General features: G+C 47.8%; 2 protein-coding genes across 11 annotated transcripts in view; one reads left to right on the forward strand and one right to left on the reverse strand.

The window, feature by feature from the left end:
• Positions 1 to 1,621: 1,621 nt before the first annotated feature.
• Positions 1,622 to 10,887, forward strand: HNRNPH1 (heterogeneous nuclear ribonucleoprotein H1). 9 transcript variants are annotated; one of them, XM_074350137.1, is made up of 13 exons: positions 2,091 to 2,379; positions 3,675 to 3,830; positions 4,041 to 4,184; positions 5,687 to 5,825; positions 6,780 to 6,958; positions 7,038 to 7,109; positions 7,166 to 7,299; positions 7,451 to 7,586; positions 7,986 to 8,045; positions 8,139 to 8,198; positions 8,909 to 9,001; positions 9,478 to 9,527; positions 10,125 to 10,887. In XM_074350137.1, the coding sequence occupies exons 1-12, from the start codon at positions 2,283 to 2,285 to the stop codon at positions 9,525 to 9,527; spliced, it is 1,320 nt and encodes a 439-aa protein (XP_074206238.1). In that variant the 5' UTR covers positions 2,091 to 2,282; the 3' UTR covers positions 10,125 to 10,887. The 9 variants fall into 9 exon arrangements, with proteins under 9 accessions (XP_074206231.1, XP_074206232.1, XP_074206235.1 ...); XM_074350136.1 differs by having other exon boundaries at positions 2,094 to 2,379; positions 8,139 to 8,228; XM_074350130.1 differs by lacking the exon at positions 9,478 to 9,527 and adding an exon at positions 1,622 to 1,777 and having other exon boundaries at positions 2,252 to 2,379; positions 7,986 to 8,198.
• A 2,672-nt stretch (positions 10,888 to 13,559) lies between these two features.
• The window catches only part of RUFY1 (RUN and FYVE domain containing 1), a 44,202-nt gene continuing 30,230 nt past the window's right edge, over positions 13,560 to 27,531 (reverse strand). For both annotated transcript variants that reach the window (XM_074350129.1, XM_010946156.3), the window contains exons 12-18: positions 22,590 to 22,687; positions 21,005 to 21,124; positions 20,467 to 20,596; positions 19,027 to 19,121; positions 17,527 to 17,575; positions 15,568 to 15,645; positions 13,560 to 14,232 (exon numbers count right to left, since the gene is read on the reverse strand). In XM_074350129.1, the coding sequence (XP_074206230.1) occupies positions 14,086 to 14,232; positions 15,568 to 15,645; positions 17,527 to 17,575; positions 19,027 to 19,121; positions 20,467 to 20,596; positions 21,005 to 21,124; positions 22,590 to 22,687 (717 nt within the window). In that variant the 3' untranslated portion in view covers positions 13,560 to 14,085. The remainder of the gene's footprint in view (positions 14,233 to 15,567; positions 15,646 to 17,526; positions 17,576 to 19,026; positions 19,122 to 20,466; positions 20,597 to 21,004; positions 21,125 to 22,589; positions 22,688 to 27,531) is intronic.

Here is a 27,531-nt window from a genome sequence, read left to right on the forward strand (position 1 = left end):
GCCATGTTGTTAAAAGGCAAAAGCATCATTTTTTTTTTACACACTACCGAGGGGGTCAGGGTTTTTCCTTCACCTAATCAGAAACCAGTGTTCTTAGGTCATCTAAATAAGACCAGGGAGCTCAAATGCATAACCTAGTAAGAAACCTTTAGAGATAGCTTTGTGATGTCCTGGGGAAAGAGCACCGAAAATCAAAAAGCTTTCTTTCCTCCTTGCTTTTGAATCACCCAGAGATAGATTCTTGATCTGGAAGATTTGGGAATCCCACATCTTGGAGACTCCAGCCAAAATGCCCTCTATTTCTTGCAGCTCCTTTTGCAATTGAGGGCAGGCAGCGTCATTCACTCTGCCTGTTCCATCTATGTCCCTCTCAGTGAATCCAGCAAGAGTTCTCCTTTTCAAACAGCTCCTATTGCGCTCCGCTGAAGCCCTGCCAATGCCTTCTCTTGTGCTTGAAGCTAACACCCTTGGCCAAGGCTTAAATAGCCTTTCAGAATCCGGCCTTGCCGACCTCAGGGACCTTGTCTTGGATCGTCCTCTCCCTTTATTGCATTGATGTCTTTTACAGTTTTCTCAAACTTGTCAAAGCTGGATTTGGCCTCCAGACCGTTATAGGGGCGAAAACATGCTTTGCCTGCATCTTCCCGCGGTGGCACTGAGAGAGGCCTTCCCTAACTGTGCTACCTCTGTGTTAACGCATGGGTCTACCGGGCCGGAGATGCGGTGGACAGCAGAGATCCGACAAGGGGAGGACTGGGAGGCTCTGGGCATGGTTCCAGTTTTGGCAGTAATGCTGGAAGTCACGAACATCACTAGTGTCGCGCCGTATGCGCACAAGGGGTGAACCTGGAGTCTCGCCGAGCTGAGCGCCTCCACCCGGGAAATGGACGTAACGGTCCCGACTGAGACTTGGGAGAATTAAGCGGGAATCCGCTCCCGACAGCGGAGCCCGGTACGCACCGGGGGCTTCCCCCAGCGCTCACGAGGCGCGGCACCCGGCGCCCCCCTCTCGTGCGAGCGCCCCGCGGCTTTAAGGCCCACCGAGCTTGGGGCAGGGTAGCGGGGGTCACAGGGTGCGAGTTCGTTAGGGCAACAGCGCGGTACGGGACGGAGGTACCGGCTTGGGAAGCCCGCGTGGGCCCGGGCCCCAGGCCCAGCCGCGGCAGGTAAGGGGCAGTGGCGGCAAGAAGGCCTCGGACGTACTCTCAGCGCCGAAGGGCTGGCTTCGGTCGCGGGAAGTACGCAGACCTGCAGCCCCCAGTTGGTGACGGGCTGGCTCTGGGAGAAAAGGAGCGTAGGCGGCGCGAGGGCGGGGAGCGCCGGTACCTTCAGGTCGGCCAGGAGCGCGAATAGGCCAGGGACCCCTCACCACAACCCAGAACCCCATACTATCTATCCCCCGGGACCTACGGGGACCTGCCGCCATTCCCCTCCCCCTTCTTGGCGGGTAAAGAGAGAACGGTTTGTAGGAAGACGCATGCGCGTGAAACTAAAACGGCTGAAGCTCGGATAATCGCGGGAAGGCGCAGGCGCAGAAAAGCCTGGCTGCTTTAAGGAGGTGGGAGGGGCTGAGCCCAAAAGGCTTGTGTATAATAACTTGAGGGCGGGAGGCAGTCCGGCTCCTGAGATTACGCATGCGCCCGAGCTCTGTGTGACGCAAGGGGGCGGTGCGGGCACCTGACTGCGCGTGCGCAGATGTTGCTCAAAGGTCCTTATTTAGGTTGCGCAGGCGCCCGCTAGCCATTTCTTCTCAGCCACGCCGTAGTCTTGTGTGCAGGTTAGTGTTTGTTCCTCGGTGTGTACGGCCCAGCGGCCCCCGAGGGTACCGTTTTCGTGAGGATTGCCTGCCCGCGGACCTCTGTAGAGCTCGGGGGCCCTTAGCAGGGTGCGGGCTGCCGTCAGGAGCCAAGAGTCGTTCGCCGCGTCGGGCGGGGCCGCCGAGGCCTGCAGGCCGCGCCGACTCCATTGTGTGAGATGTCGGAGGAGGCGGAGCGGAAGCGGCCGCCGCCATTTCCTGGCCTCCACGCTGGCGCGAGGTCGGACCCCCTCGGCTCGGGGCGCCAGTGCCCGGTGCGCACAGCGGCTGCGGGGGCCCGGCCGCTGGCCGAGGGGGTGTCTGGGGTTGGAGTCGCCGCAGTGGGGGCGTCCGCACGGGCTCGACTCGCTGAGGCGCCCTGGGCCGGCGGGGCGTCTCGGGAGCGGAGGGCCGCTCCATTCTAACGTGTCTCAGGTCTGTCACTCCGCCTTGCAGTCCTTGCGACGCCGGCATCCGCGGAGAGACGATGATGTTGGGCACCGAGGGCGGCGAGGGGTTCGTGGTGAAGGTCCGGGGCTTGCCCTGGTCTTGCTCGGCAGACGAAGTGCAGCGTTTTTTTTCTGGTGAGTTTGAAGCGAAGGCGGGAGTTGAGCTGCCCAGGCGGGCGGCGGGGCGGGCGGGCGGGGAGGCGAGGCGGCGGCGGCGGCGGCCGTGCTGGGCCGGGCCGGGGCGCCCCCTGGCGGGGCGCGGGCGGCAACCGTTCCCGCGGGCCAGCTCGCTCCCTGCCGGCCGCTGTTACGCAATGGAAATTGCGAAAGCCCCGCCCGCCCTCCCGGCTCCAGGGGAATGCGGTTTCTGGCGGATTTTCTTTCCCTTTATCTGCCTTTCAGTACTGGTTCTTCTATGGATGTGCTTTAGAAAGGATTGGTGGGGACAGATGGAATTTCTGCCTCAATTTGGAAAAATTTGTTCAGTAGCTGGGCAAATAATTGCAGTATTTTGCGAAATCTTAAAGTATAAATCCTTCCCAATTTGGTGTTTCCTTGAAAAGAGGTATTTTTCTGCTTTGGAAAGTTAAAATGTCACTTCTTAATTTCAGGCAATTTTCCTAATCAAGATTTGGTAATTGAAGAGTTCTTACACATCTAGTTTGATCTGGCTCATTTTACAGTTGAGGACACTGAAGCCCAGGAAAGTTTTCTTGCCAATGTAGCTTTTTTCAGTATGTAGGTTTCCTGAATAATTTATCCCAAATGTCCTTGTTCTCATTATTAGTGTACGTTTAGACTGAAAGATACATTTGAAAGAAATTTTTAGGTTTTGGAAGGTTATTTGTAGTATTGACTTGCTATCTGAATTTAGTGGGTGTAACGGAAAACGACCTGTAAAACAAGAACCAAGTACACTGGAAGCCACCTTGCAGTGGGCAAGACTGGGTTTGGCTTCAGCTGTGCAACTTGGAGCGTTTTAGCTTGGTAACATTGATCCCCTTTCAGGTGAGTATTGGCCTTGCAATTCGGATTCAAGCAAGAAATTGTAATGTTGCCAGTAGAGTAAAACCATCAAATACCCCAAGACAGAACGCCAGGCTAAGTTTGTTCAGAAGATGGCCATAAAATCACGAGGTCCAGAAGTAACAGTTTGCTGAGTTACAAAGGTTGCTTAATGGAGACACTTGTATAGTGAGGACTTGGGGATAACTTCATTAAGAAACTGCTTTGAGTATTGGATTTTCTTCATTGGGAGTGTCACGTAGGGAATACAGAAGTTTGATCGTGAGAAGTTGGTAATACTTAGATCATTCTAGGCTTTGCAGATTATCTGCTTTGTAGTGGGGGCACGAATGGGCATTTCACCTATATCACCCAGAGGTGGTTTTTAGTTTTAAATTCTGTATTAACGGTTGTTTTCTTTCCAGACTGCAAAATCCAAAATGGGGCTCAAGGTATTCGTTTCATCTACACCAGAGAAGGCAGACCGAGTGGCGAGGCTTTTGTTGAACTTGAATCAGAAGATGAAGTCAAATTGGCCCTGAAAAAAGACAGAGAAACTATGGGACACAGATATGTTGAAGGTTTGATTTACATTGCCCTAGTAACAGTAAATAAAACATTATACAAATAGAGATCTACCTTACCCCTTCTGAATTTTAGGTATTTGACCGCATGGAAATGGTCATCTAAGAGAGTTTTTGCAGCTCTTCCTAGATTATCTAAAGACCCAGGAAGTCTGAACTTTGTTACCTAATTTTCCAAAGTTGACTAATTCTAAGCACCTTTTTCAGTATTCAAGTCAAACAACGTTGAAATGGATTGGGTGTTGAAGCATACTGGTCCAAATAGTCCTGACACGGCCAATGATGGCTTTGTACGGCTTAGAGGACTCCCCTTTGGATGTAGCAAGGAAGAAATTGTTCAGTTCTTCTCAGGTATGTAGTCGTGTTTGTTGTTGAGCAGTGAGTTCTGGCTAGCTTCTGGCAACATGATTTAATAGACCTTAAAAAGTTGAGTAGCTTAGATATTTAAATAGGCTGAGTATATGCAGATGAATTAATGTTTTCTTCTTCCTGGAGACCTTCAAATAATTTAAGCCCATCTTAAAGGTGGAAATTAAGTACTTCCAAAATGCTAACTTTGCTTATATTTAGTATTGTAGTTCAGAGTAGATCTTTGAGGATTGTCCTCAACAGCTTAACTACTTTCCTCACAATGCTGTTCAACAAAGTACTTCAAGTTAAAGGTAAGCTCCCTTAACATTAGATTAGTATGAGTTAGGTTGTAATTTATGGCAAGTGTCTGTGTTGTAAGACACTGGGTCTTGGGACCAGAAATGTGTCTAACGCTCTCTTTATGCAAGAAAACTGTTACAGAAACAATTGGTTTAGCTAGCGAATTATAAACTTACTGAACGCCAATCTAAGTGTAGGTTGAACATAGTCTCAGTATCTGAAGTACAGGAAGTGTTTCGAAATTGTTTTGGGCCTAAAGTATTTGAATGTTTTTATGCTGAAGAGCTGATAAAATTGCATGTTTAGCAGAATGTTAGAGCATATATTTTAAATACTATTGCTTAATATTCATGATGTGATAAACTGGAATTAAGAACAAATCCTTTCATGGTTTAGTGTAGTATGTATGAAAATTTTGACTTAGATATGTATCAAGTCCTAATATTTTGCCAGAATTTTTGAAATCAAGTCTGTTTTGATTGTTTTTGTCTAAATTGGTGAGAACTGAATGCTATTTGTCAACGTTAAATATGAACATAATTTCATATCTTCTAGGAAAGTGCTTTAAGCCCTTTTTGTAAGCTTGGGAATGTATCCACGGAAAGGATTTTTCATAGACGGAATTTCCAGAAGTGAATCATACTACTGTTAGAGCATAAGAGTGCATGATTGTGTTGTGTAGATCAGTTGTTTGTTGAAAGTTTAGATTGTATGTTTGTCAATTACATGACTAAGCAATGTTTCAATATGTATGTAAAATGTTTAAATGTGTACTTTTTTTAAAACTTGAAGTTCCACTAACTTAAAACATTGAAATATGAAATGAGGTAAAAGGTGTGTCTTGAATTTAGTAAAACTGTTGTATTTAATGCTTGAAACTTTTTAAAATTTTTGTGTAATTCTCAACATTAAGTTGCATAGATAAATATGTGTTCTAATAATTGTTGAATTCTTAATACATCCTGTGTTCAGCAAGTTTTTTCTTACATATCATGCCATGGGCTGTGTTAAGAATTGAGTTATAGTTTGTAATAATGGAACTTCATATTATCTGCAATGCATATTTAAAGAGTACTTGTTGAAAGCATACCATTCACCTAAAGTTAAAATTCTGGTTTATTTAAAGCTATAAGAAGAATCATTTCTGGGCTTGTGATGTTAATATTGCCCCCCTACTGGGGTTATTTGTCCTTGGGTTGAAGGGTTGGAAATCGTGCCAAATGGGATAACATTGCCGGTGGACTTCCAGGGGAGGAGTACGGGGGAGGCCTTCGTGCAGTTTGCTTCACAGGAAATAGCTGAAAAGGCTCTAAAGAAACACAAGGAAAGAATAGGGCACAGGTGGGGATGGATGGTTGGTTGGATTTGTCACTTTTCTTATGGTAAACAATTAAATCCATATTCTCTCTGCTTAGAATCTAGGAAGAAAATCTGATTCCTAGCCCCAACTGATTGATGTTTTGCCCCAATTTTTAAACTTTTCCTATGTCAAAGTCTCATAATGCTTTCAGGTTAAATTTTAGGTTTTGAAATTGTCCCCAGTTAATTTGGTCTATTTTCCAATTTTGTAAGAGTCCTAATTAACCCCAGTCAATGGAGTTGAGAGACTATGGCTTTAAAAATGTTAATGCAAACCTGGCTTTAGCTGTAATAACACCCACCTAGTAAATTAATATTACCATAAGAAAATGTGATATTTTCTGATCTTGTTTTTAAAGTTGAAATGCAACAAACTTTTCTTGCTGTATAAATATTCTGCATATGTATTAATAAGCATAGCTTTCAAGAAATTGTCACAAAAGGTTTTATTCTCTTTGCTTGTGACTATTTTTCATTGAAGCATGCGCTTACCTATGCTGATTCCTACTAAAAGCATAGGCTGGGGTATTTATTGGCGAAAAGAAATGTGTAGTGTGGGCTAGACTGTTGGTGGAGGCTGGCTTTTTAGCCCACTTGCTATATACATGCTGCCAATGGATTTAAGACATGAAATGTTGAAAGTTGAGTGGAAATCTTTCCCTCCTAAAACATTTATTTACAGTACTCCTCTCTACCCCTAAGGTTGGGCTTTGCCTCAGAGGAGTGAGTTTTTTCTATTAAGTTTACATTAAATAATCTTAAAATTGAGTGAATTTCTGGTCATTGCCTACACAAATATAAGAAATCTGGCTTTAAATATTAGTCAGTTTCATGGCTATGACTACATTGTTTTCTTGTGTAACTAAATACTTGTATGAAGTGAACTAATGTTCTCTTTCCCCTCCCCACCCCCTTCCCTCTTGGACAATGCTTTAGGTATATCGAAATCTTTAAGAGCAGTCGAGCTGAAGTTAGAACTCACTATGATCCACCACGAAAACTTATGGCCATGCAGCGGCCAGGTCCCTATGACAGACCTGGGGCTGGCAGAGGGTATAACAGCATTGGCAGAGGAGCTGGCTTTGAAAGGATGAGGCGTGGTGCTTATGGTGGAGGTAGGTGAGAATATGCAGGCGTCACGGGTCTGTCTGTGCTAAGTGTTTCTATTTAGTGATTGTACTTTTTGTCTTTCAGGTTATGGAGGCTATGATGATTATAATGGCTATAATGATGGCTATGGATTTGGGTCAGATAGATTTGGAAGAGGTAAGGTAAGAATTGAATTTCTCATCTGAAGGATACTTACACTCTTGTTCATCTAGACCTAAATTATTGTTTTTCAGGAATGTCAGATCACAGATACGGGGATGGTGGCTCTACTTTCCAGAGCACAACAGGACACTGTGTACACATGCGGGGATTACCTTACAGAGCTACTGAGAATGACATTTATAATGTAAGTGTAGGTTAAGTCCACAAGTTGTCTATTTCAGTAAAGCAGTAAAAACATGGTTCTTAAGCTATTTAAGTGAAACAGCATGTTAAAATTTTATGGTTTTTATATCAAGTAATATTTGACTTGATTCTCTGAAATACCTTACATTTAGTTTTTTTCACCACTCAACCCTGTGAGAGTACATATTGAAATTGGTCCCGATGGCAGAGTAACTGGGGAAGCAGATGTCGAGTTTGCAACTCACGAAGATGCTGTGGCAGCTATGTCGAAAGACAAAGCAAATATGCGTAAGTGTGATTTAAGGATCTTCTCTGTACAGGTAGTTGTGTGACAGATGATTAGGATAAGGAGGATAGTAGATAGTAAGGAGGGGTGTAATATTTGTTCTCCAGTGATAAGGTTAATTCTGTGGGATGTTTAAAAATGTGAGGGTTTTAAGTTAGTTTGATTGAAAGGGCTTCGTGATACGAACACTGACTTTTAAAGTATATCTTTAAATGACAAACTTAAAGCAATTTAGATGAACATTTAAAAGGGTTTTTGAAACCTACATAAACTAAATTACCTGAAAAGCAGCTAGAATTTTTTACCAGAAGTAAAGTTCACAGATCTAATTAAGAACTTAAGTGCTTGTCCTGTTTTCTTTCACCAACAAACATTTTCAAACTTTTTTTTTCTCATTTCAGAACACAGATATGTAGAACTCTTCTTGAATTCTACAGCAGGAGCAAGCGGTGGTGCTTACGGTAGCCAAATGCTAGGAGGCATGGGTTTGTGTAAATATCACTTTAGTGTCTTTTTTTTTAAGCTAACCTTGTATGCCTTTTCTCTCATTTCAGAACACAGATATGTAGAACTCTTCTTGAATTCTACAGCAGGAGCAAGCGGTGGTGCTTATGGTAGCCAAATGATGGGAGGCATGGGCTTGTGTAAATATCGTTAGTTTTTTTAAAAACCAAAACATTTATATCTGTATAAGTCAATTATATAAGTTAAGTTAATTTATATTTAATGAGTTTAGCATAATTTAGGCAAAGAAAAGTTTTGATTTGAATTGTGTGTCTGCCTTAAGTCCTTGTGAGTTGCATAAAATGCTTAGATAAGTAATTATTTGGAAGTACTTTTGGGGGAGGGGACTACCAGAAAGAAAGTAGTTGAATTGTCTTAAATATGAAGTGTAAATCTAAAAGTAATAATTACCAAAAAAACACAGGGTCAGAATAACTTTAAAATTTGGGCATAAGTTAGTTGGGCATAATTAGATGTTCAGTGATACTTGTACTTATCCTTAATATGTCAAATTATGGGGTGAAAACCCCACTAAAACCACTTAAGCAGTTTCATAAGGTCTCAAAATGCCTCTACTTATGGAACCATGTGGATTCAGTCCTGCTGATGTGTATACTGTTGGCCTTGTGGATTATAAATGACTAGTTCAAATGATGGTTAGAAAGGTAGTCTGATCATAGTCAGTATGTAGAAGGAAGCAGAGGGTTATAGTAATGTAAGATCAAGACTGGAAAATAGTAGATGTAGAGTTACAAGCCCGGTACCACCAGGTACCACATTACATAAGGAACAGGGTTCTAATGTTCTCTTAACTTAACAGCGAACCAGTCCAGCTATGGGGGTCCGGCCAGCCAGCAGCTGAGCGGTGGTTATGGAGGCGGCTATGGTGGCCAGAGCAGCATGAGTGGATATGGTAAGTGTGTTTTTTTTTATATTTCTTAGGAAAAGGTTTAGGCAGGTTCCTTTAGTTGGGGGAATACGTAGGCTTCTTTTTGGTGAAATTGGGTTATTAAATGTATACTTTTGATCCTAATGTAACTGATCTAATTAACTTAATTTTCAGAATCTTTGGGAGGGGGAAGTGTTCATTAATTAAAAATAGTCATTCAGTCATTGTTGCAACTTGGAATAATGTCGAGCCAGAAAACATCTGCCTCCATTTGTTAAAACGTTAAATAAAATAGTTCACTTTTTCTGTCTTTTTGTTTGCATTAAATCCATTTTAGATGGAGGGAGAATTTTAAATGGTAGAATGGTGGTTGGGCTCAGGACCGTATTTACTAGTCAGTTAACTAGTCAGATTGGTTTTATTTATTAATTTTTTTTTCAATTGGTCTAAAGAATGGTGATTTTGGTATTATAGTCTTACCCTACAAAATCCTTTTGCAGACCAAGTTTTACAGGAAAACTCCAGTGATTTTCAATCAAACATTGCATAGGTAAATATTTTCTCAAAAAATATAATTTAAATTCCCAATAGCAAATACTGATATGTTGTAATAACACTATTTCTATAGCAGTCAATGGCTCTGACTTAACTCCATGGAGGCTGCCATTTTGGGCACAGTGAGTTGCCTTTAGTCCAGCTCTGTTGTCTCACTTCCTGCCCACCATGAATAGGAAAAGCAAGAGACTGCCCCATGCTCCCTATTCATACATGCCATTCAATGGACACATTGTGAATGTTTATGGTTAAATTTTTTTTAAAATGCCTTGTTTAGCTTTAAAAACAACATGAAGTAATTTTGCAATTTTTGAAAAACACTAGTTTTCCTTTAAACTTAAATTTTCCACGTTGATCCTGAAGCATCCACTTAAAACGGTAGCACGCGAGTCTGGCAAGTTGGTGCTGCAGAGAAAAGGGGTTACTTGAGACTTGTTTGGAGTCGGGAGTCCCTTTTCCCAAACATGCTTCTCGCCACTTGGACAGCAGCCATTTGTACTCGTATACTTTTTAAACTTTTCTTGGAATGCTGTATTTTAGTTGACTGCTGACCTGATGCTTCTCCTGACTTGTCAACTTGATCTCTTTGCAGGCAGCCAAGGCGCAGTGAACAGCAGCTACTACAGTAGTGGAAGCCGAGCGTCTGTGGGAGTGAACGGAATGGGAGGGCTGTCTGGCATGTCCAGTATGAGTGGTGGATGGGGAATGTAATTGGTCCTGATCACTCACTCTTGGTCAACCTTTTTTTAAAAGAAAAACAAAACTTAAGTTTTAACAGTTTTGCAATACGAGCTTGTGATTTATGCTTACTCTAAGTGGAAATCAGGATTGTTTTAAAGACTTCAGTAAGGTTCAGTATTTTTGAACACAACTTTCATCTAGGGTGTAACAACTAAATTGAGTAAACTATAACTGTTAAATAATTTTCCGCTTTTCTCAAGTTAGTTATATTGTAGGATGTACTTAAGCAGTAAGTGTATTTAGGTTAAAGCAGTTGAATTATGTTAAACGTTGCTCTTATACATTACATTGAACACTGTTTGGATGCATGTTGAAAGACATGCCTTTTTGTAAAACTCAACATAGGAGCTGTGTCTACAATTAAAAGTGAAACATTTGGCATGTTTGTTAATTCTAGTTTCATTTAATAACCTAAGGCACGCGAGTTTAAGCTTTTTTTTTTTAAGTTAATGGGGGAATTTTGAGACGCAATACCAATACTTTAGGAATTTTGGTCTTGGTGTTTGTATGAAATTCTGAGGCCTTGATTTAAATCTTCATTGTATTGTGATTTCCTTTTAGGTGTATTGCGCTAAGTGGAACTTGTCAAATAAATCTTCCTTTTAAAAACTGCACTTTGTCTTGTCTGTGCTTCAGTGTCATGTGGACTCTTTCTTGGTGCTCTATTCCTGCCTGGGGCGTAGGTGACAGTGGCCCACGTCTCTGAGGCACAGGCTCGGCAGTTGAGGCTGTTGTGTAGATGTCTTCAGACTTCTCTTCCTCCAGTGTAACCTGAAGGTAAATGGTAGCTTTGGGGCCCTGTGGAAGGGCTGTATGTTTGGCCTGGCTGCACAGGACCTGATCTGAACTGCCTTTGACTTGCTAAGCACTTGCACAAAGCCAAGGGAGAGGCCGAGGTGTTCTCACTGCATGTTCTGCATGTCCACGGGAAACCTCCAAGCATGGCCGAGGAAGTGCCAGGGGCAGTGGGGTGACTGAGGAGCTGCCCTTCCCCCTCTGATGGCATCTTTTGAATTTTGCTTATATAGGATGTCTCTTAGGAGCTAGCTCATTCATAGAGGACTTTTAAACTGAGGTTTCAATCTTTAGTTTTTTCTCAATTATGAAGATAAAAGTCTCCTTAAGAGCAAAATTCATTCCTTTTGTGTAACTCATAAGGTAGAATACCAAGCATTTCTGAGCACAATGTGATTAAATCAGAAACCAGTCATGGAGTAGATGACTGAAGGGCATTCACTAGGAAACCTCATTCCTTTCAGAGAACACTGCAGCTTGGGAACTGCCACTCATTAACTACCCTCATAAAGTTGGCTGTGTTGAGACTAGAACTGAGAATTTGAGCTGTGAATAGGTTTGTGCTGTTTGAAGCTATGTGTGTACATTTCACTGGCTGTGACTGCTGACGGCTTCCTCTTCGTCCTGGGTGAGTGCACTCATGGCCCTGTCTACCCCACTGTAGGCAGCAGCGTCGCACTAAGATAAGTTCGAAGGGCCCTGCAGATCCTTGTGATCTGCATGTTGTCTGGAGGCTGGGGGTACAGAGGGTTGCACTTGGAATGTATCATGTAGCTTGTCTTCCACAGATGGAGGGTTTTCTGGGGAGGCAGTGTTGAGCATTGGTGGTGAGCTGTGTTCTAAACCTAGTATTTACCTGTGAGATCTTTGCTGAGTTATTCTATGGGGAATTAAGATACAAGGAAGGTTCCTTTTCTGGGTCCTTCAGTTTTTCATAAGGAACATCTTTGTTGAAAAACACGGCTTGTTGGAGGAAGAAAAGGAGCAAGAACTAGACACTTGGGGAGTAAGCTAATCTGGAACCATTTGGCTTTTGAAGTGTCTAGAACCATTCTGGTTCTCTGGAACCTTGCGCTCCAGGGACCGGCATTACCCAGGAGCTTCTGGGAGTAACCAGAACCTCCAGACACTGAGTCTCATTTTAACATAACACCTGCTTCCCCAAGCCTCACCCCCAGGTAATCAACCTTTGCATTTAAGCTGGAGAAGCACAGCCATAAACCATCTGTCCTCTCATTGCCCAGGTCAGGGGGAGGTTGCCAAACCAGGGACTCAGCGTTCCAAAGTTCAGGTGCATATTTGACGTCTTTGTAGAAAAGTGTTCTCTTGCACACAACTGGATGTTGGTAACTGGCACAAGGATCCTCTGTAAGTGATGCTTGTTGAACATTCGTTGCTTGGGGCAGGGGGGCTGGATTGGGAGAAAACAGGTACGACAAAGCCAAGGGCACTCAGTGTGGCAGTGGTGGGGACCTCCTACTCACTGAGCTGTCGTCACAGTCTTGAAGTAGGGAGGTGTTACCCGGCTTCCTTTTTTATGTGTGCAGATGAGAGCTAAGGCTCAGAAGTGATGAGACTTCCCTAAGGCTCCCCAGCAAGCTGGAGTCGGAGTTGGGTGCACTGAAAACAAGGTACAGACATTTAGCGCCAGACCAGGTGCGGGTAGTGTAAACTTCCTAAGTGGGCCTGGGTCCTAAATGGGGTTAAAGAAGCTGCCCAGGTTAAGTGAGGGGAGGGAGAAGGGCCCCTCTGCTTGAAAAATCTGCAGCTTGGAAGGAATGTGGCTTTGGCGCTGGGCACGCCTCCCATGGTTCTCACCCGTAACACAGATGTATTTAAGGGAGCAGCAGGTACGGAATCAGCCAGGCTGTGGGTTGCTGGGACGGCACCCAGGAGGGAAGCCAGGCCCTCAAGCAGGGGCCGGATAGCTAAAACCAGGCCAGAGATGGTGGGAGCTAGAGACGGGCAGTGAGCAAGGGCTGAGGCCCCACAGACGGACAGACTGTCTTGTCTGGATTGCATTACAGTGCTTGTGACAGTTCAGTAGCCTGAACCCTCGGAACCTGGACGTTCAAGGCCATTAACTCTGGTCTGGGGAAGGGGCAGTGAGCATGCACTCAGGTGGGGCTCCAGAGGAAGGCTCTGAGCCAGTTTTCCACAGCTTACAAACAGCACCTGTCCTAGCCAGCACCATCTCTGACGTTCAGAGTGACTGCCTGGAAGGTGCTTCCCTACAGATGTCTCCATCTGTAATCAACTCCCTTGTATATAAGGGAACAACTTTGACGCTTTGGTGACAGGTACTTCCTCTGTGCCTGCCGATGGACTTAATGGCCCAACTTGTCCTTGGCTTACCCGGGCAGAGGGACAGTCAACCCCAGAACCCACCAATACAGCTGCCCTCACTGAGGGCCTCTAGACCTAAAGTGGGGGGTGCTCTGAGCACCATCCTGTGACGCTGACACAAGCACCTCCATTTTCTGCACCAGAATGAAAAATAAATGCTTTTATTGCAGGGCTAACGATGGATATTCACAAGGGTGTGAAACTGTAAATTGACAGGCAGGGAAGGCACACTGGGGGACAGAGGGTGGTGGTGGTGAGAAAGGGACTGATTACTCACAACCCTAGTGGGACTGCTGCAAAATAGTTCAGTTCTCTGCAAAGTGAAAAGTGACCGCAGCAAAACCACGAAGTTCTATCTGAACCACAGCCAGTGGTGTCAAGTGAGAAGGAAGAGCTTCAGTCCCAAGGCGCTGAATCCATACAGTTTGGAAAGGAGCAGTGTGTACGTCTTCTGGCCCTGCACGCTGCGTGTGTTCCAGAGTGCCAGCAGCCCGGGCGAGGATCTTACTCTTCCCTTTGATTCTTTTGGAAAACCAGCCTCCCAAGCCCCTGGCCACCCTGGAACCCAAACAATCTGGCACTCTTCCAAAGCTGCCCACACACCCCTGGCCCCTGAAGACCGGCCAGGCGACAGGTCCAGATGGCAGGCCCTCCGAGCCCCCACCCCCCACTTAGGAGCCGGTGGAGGAGGAGCAGCGCTGGAGGAGCAGGGTGTGGCAGCTGTCACACACACGCACTGGCTTGGGATAGGAGGGCAGGGCCAGCTCGTTACTGGAGCACGTGTTGCAGAAGATGTGGCCACAGTTTCGGCAGTGGTGCTGGAGGATGGAAAAGAAGCAGTCACGGAACGTGCTGTGCTCCATGGACCCGCACACCCACGGCTTCCCTTGGCCTTTCAGTTTACTTAATACTGTAAAATCCCTTTCCCCGAGCCCAGAGGCACGTATCCGTTTGGAAGGGGTTCTTGTAGACGTCTTTTGTGTTTCTACACTTACGTTCCTGTAAAATCCATGGGGTGTTGGCTGAGGGGTGTATCCTGGCATGAGTAAGGTTCTTTTTCTTTAAATTGTGTTTCATTGGACTTGACAACTCTGACTCAGTGACTTGGTAATCCACACTACTTAAAGAGCCTGGGGTCATTCCCTGTAACTGCTGCGTTCTGTGGTGGTGACCCAATGTTTTTTTGGCCAGCCACTCCCTGAGAGGGGGTCTTTCTCTGTAAACAGGGCTGCCATGAACCGTGGGCCTGTGGCTCACACCGAGAAAAGGACCCATGCAGCCCCTGCTCCTCCAGGCTCTACACATCACTTCTGCCAACAACCCGCCCCAATCAGGCTAGACAGTGGATCTTGAGCTGGGCCATTCAGGTGTGGGGACAGCCAGGCATGCCTGTGGGACCTCAACTTCCAGCAGGCCTTGGGGACAAGCACGATCTCAGAGGCAGTCTCAGGAGGGTTGTTTCTAGCTCTGAGCCTATTGCAAAGCACTGACAAGAATCTGGGAGAAGTTTTGCTTCCTCTTTTTCACAGAGAGGCTGTTAACGAGGCAGATGAGAACAGGCATCCATCCGTGCAGTGCAGATGGGTGGTGGCGGCAGCGTGGCAGGCATTCTCCATTTAGTGAAGGCTCCCTGTTCTGCATGGGGTCTATATACTGCCTCTGTCCTGCTCAACTGGTCCATCACTGCCCCGTCAACCTGGGACAAAAGGCCAGGCCCAGCACCTGAGGGCAGACACCACAGGCAGAGGCAAGTGTGCTGTGCAGACTGCCAGTGAGCTTCTGCTGCCACCTGGATCTTTGTCCTGAGACCTGCTGCCCGTGGGTTCCCTGTAGATTGTTTTTGCCTAACTTAGCCAGACTTTGGTCTTGTTGCTTACAAAGAATTTCAGTTGATACACACACCTAGACCAGTTCTGCACACAAACAGCCCCAGCTTCCAAAGAACTCTGCCCTTCACTGAGAGGACAGGGGGGAGACGAGGCCTGTGACAGGCTGGCCAGGGGCCCAAAAGTCATCTGCATGGGGAGACAGACCAGGGTGCGTGCTCGCGATGCGGTGGGTCTAGTCCCACAGGCCTCCGGGACAGGAAAGGGTACCTGGGCAGGGCGCCAACTCATGCCCTGGGTGAGTGGGTGGAGGTCCACCCCACGTACCTTCCTCCGGGAGATGGAGAACTCCTTTTCACACTGCTTGCAGTGCGTTGCTTCATCATCTTTCAGCCATGTGTGGCCCTGAAGAGGAAAGGACAGAGTCCCAGTTCATGGCTCGGCCCCTGATGAGCCTTTAGCTGTGTTCATCCTTCGGCCAGGCCTCTGCAGTCCCTTCCCAAAGCGCCTGGTTTCCTTTTGAGGGGCTGCCTGTTCCCCACTGGAAGTGGCCTCACAGGACTGTCCCCGACCCTGACTTTGTAGCCTCTGCAGGTTGCCCCCTGGGCCTCAAACAGGATTCTCCACTCTCCTGTTAACCTGAGGCTCACCCACCCCCTTTCACTAAATGCTTTCCGGCTAAGGAAAACGGAACCAGCATCTGGTGCTCATGACCCCAACCCTGGCTAAGACGTTATCCAAGGTACCTCCTGTACTGGCAGAAGGGAGGAGGGCCAACGTGTCAGCCAGACCAGAAAACGTGAGGACAGTTCCTGCTGAGAGACTGGGAACGTGCTGAGGAGACAGGAAGCCCTTCTCCACACGTGCTGAGCTCCGATCCTCAGAGTAACGTGGGCAGGTCTTTCCACGGGAAAGCTAGGGTACACGAATGATTGAGCCTCGAGGACAAGGAGTCCAAGGGGTCAAGGGCCCAGTGTACTTTTCTGGCTCCTTGGCCATCTGTTGGCCATCACTTTCCTTCTCACACAGGGGGATCTCAGGACAGGGCTGCAGCACCGCGCCCAGGGCTTTCAGCCTCGTGTCTGACAGCTCTGGGCCCTGCAGTCCCATTTTATGGTTTTTATTGCCCCTCTGGCCCTGTTAGCCAACATTATTTTGTGCAAACTTCTGTGTAATGCAGGGGACATAAACAGCTCACAGCAAAGACATCCAAGGAATTTCCAGTCTACAAGGAAGGATGAAATAAAGTGATGCTAACTGCAAGCACAGGCAGCTGTCACCTGCTGTGACACTCTGCCTCTTCTGATAGGCGGAGCCTGGAAGTCAGATGCCTGGAGACATCAGGGTCTCTGCTCTGTGAAGCGGCCGCGCGCGCGCGCGCGCGCGCGCTCTGCTGCCCAGCGGGGCTGAGGCTGGAGGGTGGAGCAGGGGTAGGGCCTCTGAACGGCCCTGGGAGGGGGGCGGTGGATCGGAGCATCCACCCCCTCCTCTCCACTGTCCGGCCCCAGCAGGCCAGCCGGCACCGCACAGGGTCACCTGGACCACATGCTCCGCTCTCCTTCAGTGCTGCGCGCCACTCTGCCCTCCCCAAAACGTCCAGAAACTTGGCCCGGCTCAGGGCTTAAGTGGCCCCCGGAAACGGCACCGGGCACTTCAGTGGGGCAGGGAGGCCTCAGTTCCTCCCCTGGAGAGAAAGGTCTTACTCTCACTATTGAAAAATAAATCCCTGGGATTACAAAACGTAGACTAGATAAACAAGATTGTACTGTGTAGCACAGGGAGATATACACAGGATCTTGTGGTGGCTCATGGCGAAAGAGAATGTGACAATGAATGTATGTTTATGTATAACTGACAAATTGTGCTCTACACTGGAATTTGACACAACACTGTAAAATGACTATAACTCAATAAAAATGTTTATATATGAAAAATAAATAAAATAAGGGGGAGCTACTAATAAATAAATAAATAAATAAATCCCTGGATCTCTCTCTTTCTGCCACTTTTTGTTTCTTTACTGGGGCACCTGTGGTTGAGGCCTAATGTTAAACTGGCTCACTGCAGAGGAACCAGAGGACCTAGGTTCCCCGCCACCTGTCAGCGTCCCCGTCTCAGCCACGTTACAGGGCTGAGCAGCATTCTCCTATCAAGTGATAACAGCCACCCTCAACCGACACATTCTCACTCGACTGCTGTGAGAAAGCCTAGGAGCACGTGAGGATATTAGCACCAGCTGACCAGTGAGCAGTGATTCTTATGATAAGAACATTAATAATCCAGTACCTTCAGTGCCTTATTTACTTCTTTGATGTCTTCCATCTTCAGCTTTGACCTTAAAAAAAGAGAGAGAGGGAGAGATCATTCATAGCCTCACTAGGGAGGCTTCCAGACTCTTACCAAGTAAACCCACAGTCAGCTTTCGGCTTTTTGACAGCAGAGAGAAACTGGGCAGCCGTGTCTGTAGCTGGTAGGGGCATCTGAGAACAGGCTTTTCCATCAGGGGTGTATGTCCCCGACGTCAACCCCTGCACAACCTGACTGTGAAGGACATTCTGAAGCTGGGTCGGGCAGCAGCGCTGGGAGGCCCCAAGTGCAGGGCTGCGTCTCAAGACCAGAGCCCACCCGTGTTTCTGAGGCCTGTGCCCACTAGGAGTGTGTCCCTGACCCTGTTTACTGTCTGTCCAATGTGAAGAGGACAGGCAGGAGAAAAAAGTGGTGCTAGCCGCCTGAGAAGGGGGAGGGCGCCCTGAGGACGCCTCCCTCTCTCTCTAAACACCACTGCAAACCCAAGAAGCCAGTGCCAAGCCAGGGCCACGCCAGCCTCCCACCTGGTTCTCCTTGGTCTCAGGGACGCCCTAGGAGCGGACACCTGACCTTGCCCGCTCTCGAGGAGTTCCCTTCAGGGTGGGGGCAGCCGCACAGGGCACTCAGCCTGAGAGGTGGCAGGTGTGCTTGGGGCAGAAGGTGATGGATCAGTAGCCCCGAGCTGGTCTAGGAAGACACAGAGAGTGGGAGAGGATGGCGGTCGAGCAGCATTTTCACGTCCGACCACTGAAAAGACCACATTCCCACCAGAGTTCCACTGTTTTCCTTTCTCATTTCTCTCGATACTTCTGTGCGCCAGCCCAGCGCACTGCTCGACACCTGCCAGCTTTCCAGACAGGAAACCCCCACAGCTGTGCACGAGTGTGCGCTATCTGAGCGTGCGCCTGCTTTGCTCACGGCAGCTCGCGTCTCTGGACCTTTTCTGGTCGGCGTACTCGTGCGGGGGTGGGGGTGGGGGTGGGGGTGGGGGCGGGAGTGGGGGTGGGGGGCGGCTGTCCCGCTCACCGCGCCTGCGCGGCACTCAGGTGGGCGTGGCCAACCCGGGGCCTCCGCGGGAGTGACCGGGCAAGAGGAACACGGCCCTGCTGGGTGCCCTCCTGCCCCGTGGCGGGCTCGCATCCTCAAGCCACAGTACTCCCTCTGCTCTGGCAGCAGGCCGCGCCAGCAACCCTCCCATCACCCACCTGGTTCCCTCGGGACCTAGACACTGAGTTAGTGAACATGAGGGTTCCGGGCACCAGAAAAAGGATATTCTTCATGAATTAATTAACCCCGAACAGCACTGTTTCCCTGCGGCCCATTTCCTTGGCAGGGAGGGGACCCTTGAACAGCTGGCAGGCCTCCCCGCCTGGCCCTCCCGCCTCTGACGGCAGGACCTCGTCAGGTTCGGGGCTCGAGGAGTGTGGGGGGCAGGCTGGTGTGACTGCAAGCGGCAGATGGAGGCGCTGGGGTTCTTACTGGCTGAGGTGCAGACCCATCTCCTGGAGGGCTTGTTCTTGCTCGTCACAAACCTTCTGTAACTCGGCCTTCTCCTCCTGCAGCTCCCGCAGCTCCTAAAACGAACGCACCAGATGCTCGACACATCAAAGTCCCCCTCGCTCCTTTTTTAAACGTTTAGTAATCACAGCGACAAGTGGGTTGGAATGTTTTTCAAGAGCAAGAAACAGTTTGTCACATTAACCTCACTCAAGGCAGGGCTACTTCACGCGTTCCCTCTCACTAGCCTGCTTCTCCGGAGTGGGCCCCTGGAGGATGGCGCGGAGAGTGACGGGGGCAGGAACACTGAGAATGGACCCTCGCGGCGCAAACAGCGCTTTGCCTGTCTGAGCTTCTACAGAAAGACAGACTTCCATCAGGCAAAGCTAGTTTATGAATAAACTGTGTTTTGGAAAAGGCTGGTCAAACTTTCCTGAGAATAAATGAGCAAGGCTGGCTGGTGAAGGCCGAGAGCTGGGGTCTCCCTCCTGACGACAGTGGCAAGACCCTCCGGAGGCCCTGCGCCGCGGAGAGATGCTGGCTGGGGGCAGCGGCGCTGACCACCCTTTGTGATGTGGGCCAGCGCACCCTGAGGGTGCAGGGTGGCGAAGCCCCAGAAAAGTAACTCGGGGTTTCAGGGCTGCTCCCGGGGCAGCGGCAGGGCTCAGGCCTGAGTGGTGGGCAGTCCCCCCAGCCACCCCCGGGCCTTCTGCCCCGAGCCTGTAAGCGCAGGCTCACAATGGGGTGCTGGGGCTCACCGGTAATGCTAGACACGTTGTTTCCTTTGCAGGGTGTGTGTAATTCAAATCTTATAGGGGGTGTGTTCCATGATGCAGAACTTTCTAGAAGTCCTCTCCTCTCACCTCCGAGTCTGAGTGGCTCTTGAGGAACCTCCCCCACCCCTACCAATCCCCATGCTGGGCCTAGCAGGCCCTCCCACCAGGGGCTTCAGGCACTTTCCAACAGGAATTAAAGGGCCTTTCTCGGGTCAAATTGCTGCAGGACCCGTTACCAGAGTCAACACGACAAAACCGAGGTCCGGAAGCCGGGGTCTCCTTCCCGGCCCGAGCTCCTCCCTCCTCTGCTCGTCACACCGCAGCCACACTGCCCTGTCTTCTGCTCCTTCGCTACGGCAGACCTTCCCCCTTCCCGCTGTCCCCGCGTGGCTGCCCCGGTTCACCATTCAAGGCTCTGCTCCCAGGGCGGGGGCGTTCTCCTGTTTTAGTCCCTTCCTAGCCCTCGTGACTGAGTCCCTCCGGTTCGCTCACTGGCTTATGACTTGTCTTCGCCTCTTCCTCCCAGAGCAGGCGCCCCCAGGGTGTGGGGAGGGCGTCTGCGTGCGGGTCGCCGCCCCCTGGGAGGCTCCCACACAGAGGTTTCTGGAGACGCTAGAAGCGCGCGGTCTCCCACGAGCCGCCATACCTTCTTCAGCCCTTGGACTTGTTGCAGCTCTGCTCGGAGCAGGGACGACGTGTCCTTCTCGCGCTGCAGTTCTCGCTGAAGAGCTTGTCTTTGCTCTTTTTCTGATTTCAGCTCTTTCTCTAGACTTGAGCTGTTTTCCCCGAATAAACTTGAGTTAGTTTAATAAAATTTCATGGAAAACCCACTATCCACAACCCAAGTCATTAGACAAGAAACATCTAGACCCTCCAACAAAGCCTGGAGGTGAGGCTCCCTCCCCCCGGGCCACCTGCTCCGGGACGTGCAGCGGGAAGCTGGCGCAGGCACACGCCGAGCAGCTACGGGACGGGGGAGACGGGGAAGAGCTCGGACACGCACAAGGTCCTGGGTTCGATCCTCAGTACCTCCATTAAAAATAAATAAACCTAATTACCACCTGCGCCGCCAAAACCCCTCAGACATCTCTTCTCTCATCCTAATCCTAGCCTTGGCAGGGCCGGCTTTGCAGCGGGACTGTCGCCCCGCTTCCCACGCCCCCTGCTGCCCGCATGGCTCCTACCACTGCTCGTGCAGCTGGGCAAGCTGCTGCTGCAGGGAGCTGGTCCTCCCGCCCAGCTCCTGCTGCAGCGTGTGGCTCCGCTCCTCGGCCCCCCGCCTCGCCCTCTCCGAGTGCTGCAACCTAGACCAAGTGAACCAAATCTCTGTTAAGGAAAGGATCTAACCTTATGATGTACGGTACGATTCTTCTGCGTATGCTTGCTGACTTGAATTTTTTTCTTTTCTTTTTAAAAATTACTATATGGTAACCTCGACTCCCTGGCGTGGCTCGTTCCACGAGTTTTTAGCACAGGCAGAAGCTCAGGTAACCAGCACCGCAGTCAGTTCTAACAGGTGATACGGGACAGTTCCATCACCCTGCAAAGCTCCTCAGTGCTGCCCCTCTGAGTCACACCCTCTCTCCGCCCCTAAAGCCAAGTAAATGAATTATACTTCATATAACCTTGGGGACTGGCTTCCTTCTTTCAGCATATCTTTTGAGATCAATCGAAGTTTTCGTGTGTATCAGCGGTCATCCCTTTTTACGGCTGACAGCCAGCAGTGGGTCACATAATGAGAGTATGTTTGGCATTTATTTATTTTTACATATCATGTTTTTTTAGTTGAAGTATAGTTGATGCACAATATTACGTTACAGGTACACAATATAGTGATTCACAAGTTTTTAAAAGCTGTTCTATTAGGTGTGCAGTGGCATCACACTGTGATTTTAACCCATACCTCCCTAATGGCTAGTGATGCTGGACATCTTTTCAGACTCTTATCTGCCAACAGTATGTTCTCTTTGGTAAAGTGTCTGTTCACGTCTCTTGTCCATTTTCAAACTGGACTGTTTGTTGAGTTCTCAGAGTTCTTTAGATATTCTGGATACAAGTCCTTTGTCAGATATGTGATTTGCAAATTTCCTCCCAATCTGTAACTTAATCTCTTAATTGTGTGTTTCACAGAACAAAAGTTTTAATTTTGGTAAAGTCCAATTTATCAAGCTTTTCTCTTACGGAACGTGTTTTATGTCATGTCTAAGAGCTCTTCGTCTACCCAAAGTCACAAAGATTTTCTCCTGTTTTCTTCTAAAAGGTTTATAGTTTTAAGTTTTACATGTAGATTTGTGATCCATTTTGAGTTAATTTTTGTATAAAGGTGAGATACAGATTGAGGTTCCTTTTTTTTTTTTTTTGCTTATGGATGTCCAATTGTTCCAATATAATTTATTAAAAAGACTATCCTTTCTCTAATGAACTGCCTTTGCACCTCTGTAAAAAAAAAATCAATTACTTCTATTTGTGTGAGTCTATTTTTTGACCCTATTCTGATTCCCTACTGACCTATTATTTAAATGTGACAGTGACAAGGAGCTTATCGGATAGTTCTGACCCCGAGGGGACAATGTGGTGCAGGAACCCAAAGGATGATTAAGTGAACACATGCTTAGGCAAGGCCAGGGAATCCAGCCCCCTTGCCGGGCTAGACTGCAGACCTGAAGGACAAGCATCCCAACCTGTCTGTACTTTTGAGAGAGACTCTGAGTCGGTCTCCAGGCCCAGCTCCTTCTAGGGAATATCTATCTGCCAGGGGGAAGTGATTACCTTTCTTCCATTTGTTTCATGCTGGACATAACTTGATTGGTTTTTTCTTCAAAAGATGTGATGGCTTCATTCTTCTGCTGTAAACTGCTCTCTGCATTCTATAAAAGCAAGGAAAGAGGGTCATTCTCTGCTTCTCCCTCACCCCTGTGCCTGCTCTGGATTACAAGCAGATTCAATGAAAACGAATATGTGTATGTACATGCATGACTGGGACGCTGTGCTGTACACCAGAAATTGACCATTGTAACTGACTGTACTTCAGTTAAAAAAAATTTTTTTTAAATAAAAAATATAAGCGGATTCAACTCTTCACCTTGCACTTTTGTAACATTTTTTTGGGTAACTTTCAAGAGCATTTTATTAATTGCTCCTCTTCTGCACAGCCTGGGAAGACAGACTGGGCCAAGGCTCCCAGCGTCACCAACATAAAGACAGGCAAAGATGGAGGTAATGAAGCCTTCTGTTTGGACAGTCCTTGCCCCTTTTTGAAAAGGACCTTCAGGGTAGGATCTGACTCAACGTTACTGAGCTTTGCTCACGAGCCAGGCACATTGATGAGGTCACAGACCCCTGCAGGGTTCTCGCGGTGGGTCACGTTAGCCCTTGCTTCTCTGAGCCAGAGAGGGAGGCTCAGAGAGAGAAAGCACCCGGGTGGAGGTTAGAGCATGCCCACGACCGTGTGCAGGCGTTGAACCACGGCAGATGCGGAGTGACCAGGAGGGAGCCAAAAAAGCACCATGTTTCTGTGCATCTACAAGAGACACTCTTAAAATACAAGGATACAGAAAGGTTGAAGACAGAAGGAAGTCCTGATAAATTCTTAAGAATAGTACACAGACTGTTTTCTCCGGCTTTTATGTAATAAAACTAGACATACACAAAAAAAGAATAGCTAAAAAATACCTTGTATCTGGAAATGAAATAGCATATTATTAAAAAACAACTGAGCTAAAAAAACCAGAAGAGAAATTATGAAACGCTTAGAGCTGAAAGACTGAAAACACGCTGCAATTTTTTGCTACACTTGAAGATGCCACTGAGTGTAAGATGCACCTTGATTTTTTTTCTTTCATAATTGAGATTTTATTGGTTGTTTTGAGGATCAGTACCCAGACATTTCAATTTGTTCACAATTCTTAACATATGTACCAAAAATCTAAAAAATCATGTAGTTGTGATTCTTTTCCAGTTATTCCAGGGACTTTCCAGCTGAAAATTTGGAAGCAAATTTCCTTAACAGGATATCAAGTACCAGTATTGTCAAATGTTGATATGCTGTTACATTTCATAAGTCCCACTAATTCACAATTTAATATCATATCCACTACATACTCAAATTTTCAGTCGTCCACAGTACATTAACGAAGCTACTAGGAAAACTGGACTACCGAGAGCAAAGATGTTACAGAGCGCACAGAATTCTGACAAGGAGAGCCGAGATCAAGGAGCCGTCTGCTTTAGGAAACAATTCTACCAAAAACAACATGGGAAGAGAAGTAATGTAAAGTGTTCAAGGCATATTAAATGCACAACTGACTCCAGATTAAGACGCACCCTAATCTGACACACGACTAAGAAAGGGAAAACTGCTGCTCGAAACCTGTCATGCTCTTGACTGTATGGCATCTCGATTTCAGAGATGCTAAAATGTGAAAAACATGCTTCTTAGAAATACTTTTGTCCAAATTTGAGGACCATAGCTATAGCAGTATGTGTTGGTAATTTTTAACTTTAAACAAAATATTTTATGAAGTTAAAAAAAGATAAGACAGATGAGCTAAGCACGCATTTCAGAAATTGAAAATACCCCGAAGAAATAAGAAAAAAATGACAAACATGAGTAGAAAAAATTAATGAAATAAGAAACAATAACAAACAATAAAGAATATTAAAAAAAAAGGCAGTTCTTTGAAAAGATTTTTAGGACAGACACACCTCTGGCAAGACTGAATAAGAAAAAAAAGAAAACGCAAATAAGAAAATGCTGAATGAAAGAGATTTAAAAATTCTGGAAGAGTATTATGAACAACTATAAGCTAAAACATCTGAAAACTTAAACAAACACAGACACATTTTGGGGAAAAATATAAAAATATACCATAATTGGCCTGAGAAGAAACAGGAATAGGCTAGTAAGATTTCAATAAATTGAAATGGTAGCCACAGTCTCCTATCCCCAAAGCCCAGCCCAGCTGAATCCTGTAACATGGGTTCTCAAAACTTCTGGAGAATAGATACTTGCTATCTTAAATGAGTTATTCCCAAGAAAGTGAACAGGAAAGCTTATTCTGTAGTGCCCATTCAGCCTCGATTCTGAAACCAAATAAGGCTAGTAAAAGGAAAGAAAATTCGAGGTCCATCTCACATACAAACACATAGATAATATATATAACATAGTGGCTAACTGCATCAAGAGTTATTTGTTTATTTATGCAGGCAGGGGGAGGTAATCAGGTTTGTTTATTTAGTTTTTCCATGGAGGTACCAGGGATTGATGCTAAGCGCGCCCTCTACCACTGGAGATACGCCCTCCCCGCCAAGAGTATATTAAATATATCACGGTCAAGGAGGATTCCAGGACCATAAATCTATCCATATAAGTTGCTGCATAAATAAGGGAGAAAAAGAACATGATTATCACAATAACAGCTCATACAGCTCAACAACAACAACAAACAAACAACCCAATCAAACAGGAGGCAGAGGACCTAAGTGGACGTCTCTCCAAAGAAGACATGCTGATGGCCAACGGGCACGCGAACGGGCTCAACACTGCTAACTATCAGAGAAGTGCAAATCAAATCTACAGCGGGGTATCACCTCACACCGGTCAGAACGGCCATCATCAGAAAGCCTACAAATAAAAGATGTTGTGGGGGGAGGGCAGAGCTCAGTGGTAGAGGGCATGCTTAGCATGCACAAGGTCCAGGGTTCAACCCCCAGCACAACTGTACCCTCACAATCCAGGCACCACTGGACGCGGCTGGAGGGAGCGTGTGTTGGTGCGGCTCTCCTGGAAAGCAATGTGTCTGGGCTTATGCAAACCAAGGACACAAAGGGAGAGTTTGGCTGGCAGGGCACTCGCATCACATCTGCCAAAGAGACCCGCCCAGGATCCGGAGGGAGAAGTGTGCGCTAGCCGCTGGGGCGTTGCCTGCGCCAGTGCAGGGGAGGAAAACCGGGTGCCCATCACTGGGGGAACAGGCAAGAAAACGCAGTGGGTGCCCACGCTGGGAAACCAAACTGCGCTAAGAAGCCAGCACCAGGCAGCCTCGTGGATGGATGCAGCGCCAACAGAGAAAGTAAGGAACAGGGTGAGATCACAGCACCACACTACCTCTGTAAATTAAAATGCACGTCCTGAAAATCATGCAGCATGCTTTTAGAATGACAACATAAATAAAAAGATACGAATAAAAAGGACACCTTAGAATACCAGCCTTGAGGAAAGAGAATGGGAATAGGGGTAGGGGACATAAGGAATAAGGAAACAAGAGAAGTGTTTTATTATAACGGAGGGATACAATGGCCTCAATCTTCTGCATCTGAAGCCCAGAGGGAAAAATGGGTATGAAGTGAACACAGGATGCTAGAACTCCAGCAGCGCCAGGAGGGACGTGGGGGCGGTGCTGCCACCGGGAATCCAGCGTGTGCAGCGTTGACTTGGCAGCCAGGTGTGTGGCGCTGTCAAAGCAGACCTTACAAGCTGGTAAGCGGGTGACCCTTACTGGTTATGGCAAACATTTAGTCAAACTGTCGGTTGCCCAAGCTCAGAAAATGGAATTGATGCCAGCCGTGCCAGGGCTCGAAATGCTAGGATGTGCTGTAAGCAAGGGGTTTGCAGGGAGAGGTGGACAGGGAGAGAGCCCGAAGGCAGGGTCCTCACGGGTTAGAAAAGCCAACTAGTTTTCTAACTGATTGAGAGAAGAGTGGAGGCCCTGTGGCGTCCTGCAGCGAAGATCAGAGTCGGCTGCTTTCCTCCCACCACGAGCTGCTGTTCCAGGTGACCCGCCACTAACATAAGAGGGACTGATGGAGCAAAGAAATGGAGCCGGGGTGGGAGCTGCGTTTAATCAATAGACAAACTGTGGTCATGGACACACAGGTCAGGCGGACGCAAGCAGACCAGAGGCTCGCACAGAGGGAAACTGATGTCCAAGAAACCACCAGTCTGGTCCGAAAAATACCTGACTGTTGGACCCCTAGTGCAGCCTCCAGGCCAGCAGCCTGATACCGGCAGGGAGCTGGCTGCCACAGCTGTGCAGCCACCAGGCGGGCCTGGTCCCCAGGGCCCACCCTCATGCACTGTAGATGATGGTGGCCTCGGGGCCATTGGGGGTCGGCAACGTGCTCCTTAGAAGGCAGAGCAGGGTAGCCAGACATGCTGAGCAATGGAGCCCTGGGTGCCCCGGGCAGCCTTCACAGTTCCGGTCCAGAGCCTGCCCCGTGTGTCCCTTGTCTCCTCGTTCCCAACAGGCATCTCGGCGCTCTACCAGCTTATCCTGGGCCGACGGGTTACCGTGACAGACAGCTGGTCCTCTAGTTCGGACACAGGCCTTGTGGGTTTGGGGAGGAGGCTGCCCTTCGGCCGGGGTTATGGACTTGGGGGCAGCTCGGTGGGGCCGACTGCAGTGGAGACAACTCTGTCTCCCCCCGCCCACCCCCTTCACCTGGCCTGTGGTCCAGAAGCAACAGTCCCAGGCTGCCCTTGCAGCCGGACCTGGCCTTGCTGACCAGCCCTTTCCTATGTGACTGGACGGAACGACGTGTGCACCTGCTGTCTCACTGCCTGAGAGCAAATCCCTGGCTCCAGACTTGTGCTTTCCGCCCGCTTCCACTGGCAAGAATGTGACAGCTCAAGTGGCCTTGAGAGCTGGGGCTGCCGTTAGTCAGAGTCCCTGAATGACTGCGGGCGGAGAAACTGCTCTCCTGGGAACTGTTA

This window comes from Camelus bactrianus, chromosome 22, assembly GCF_048773025.1.
Source record: "Camelus bactrianus isolate YW-2024 breed Bactrian camel chromosome 22, ASM4877302v1, whole genome shotgun sequence".
Taxonomy (NCBI): domain Eukaryota; kingdom Metazoa; phylum Chordata; class Mammalia; order Artiodactyla; family Camelidae; genus Camelus; species Camelus bactrianus.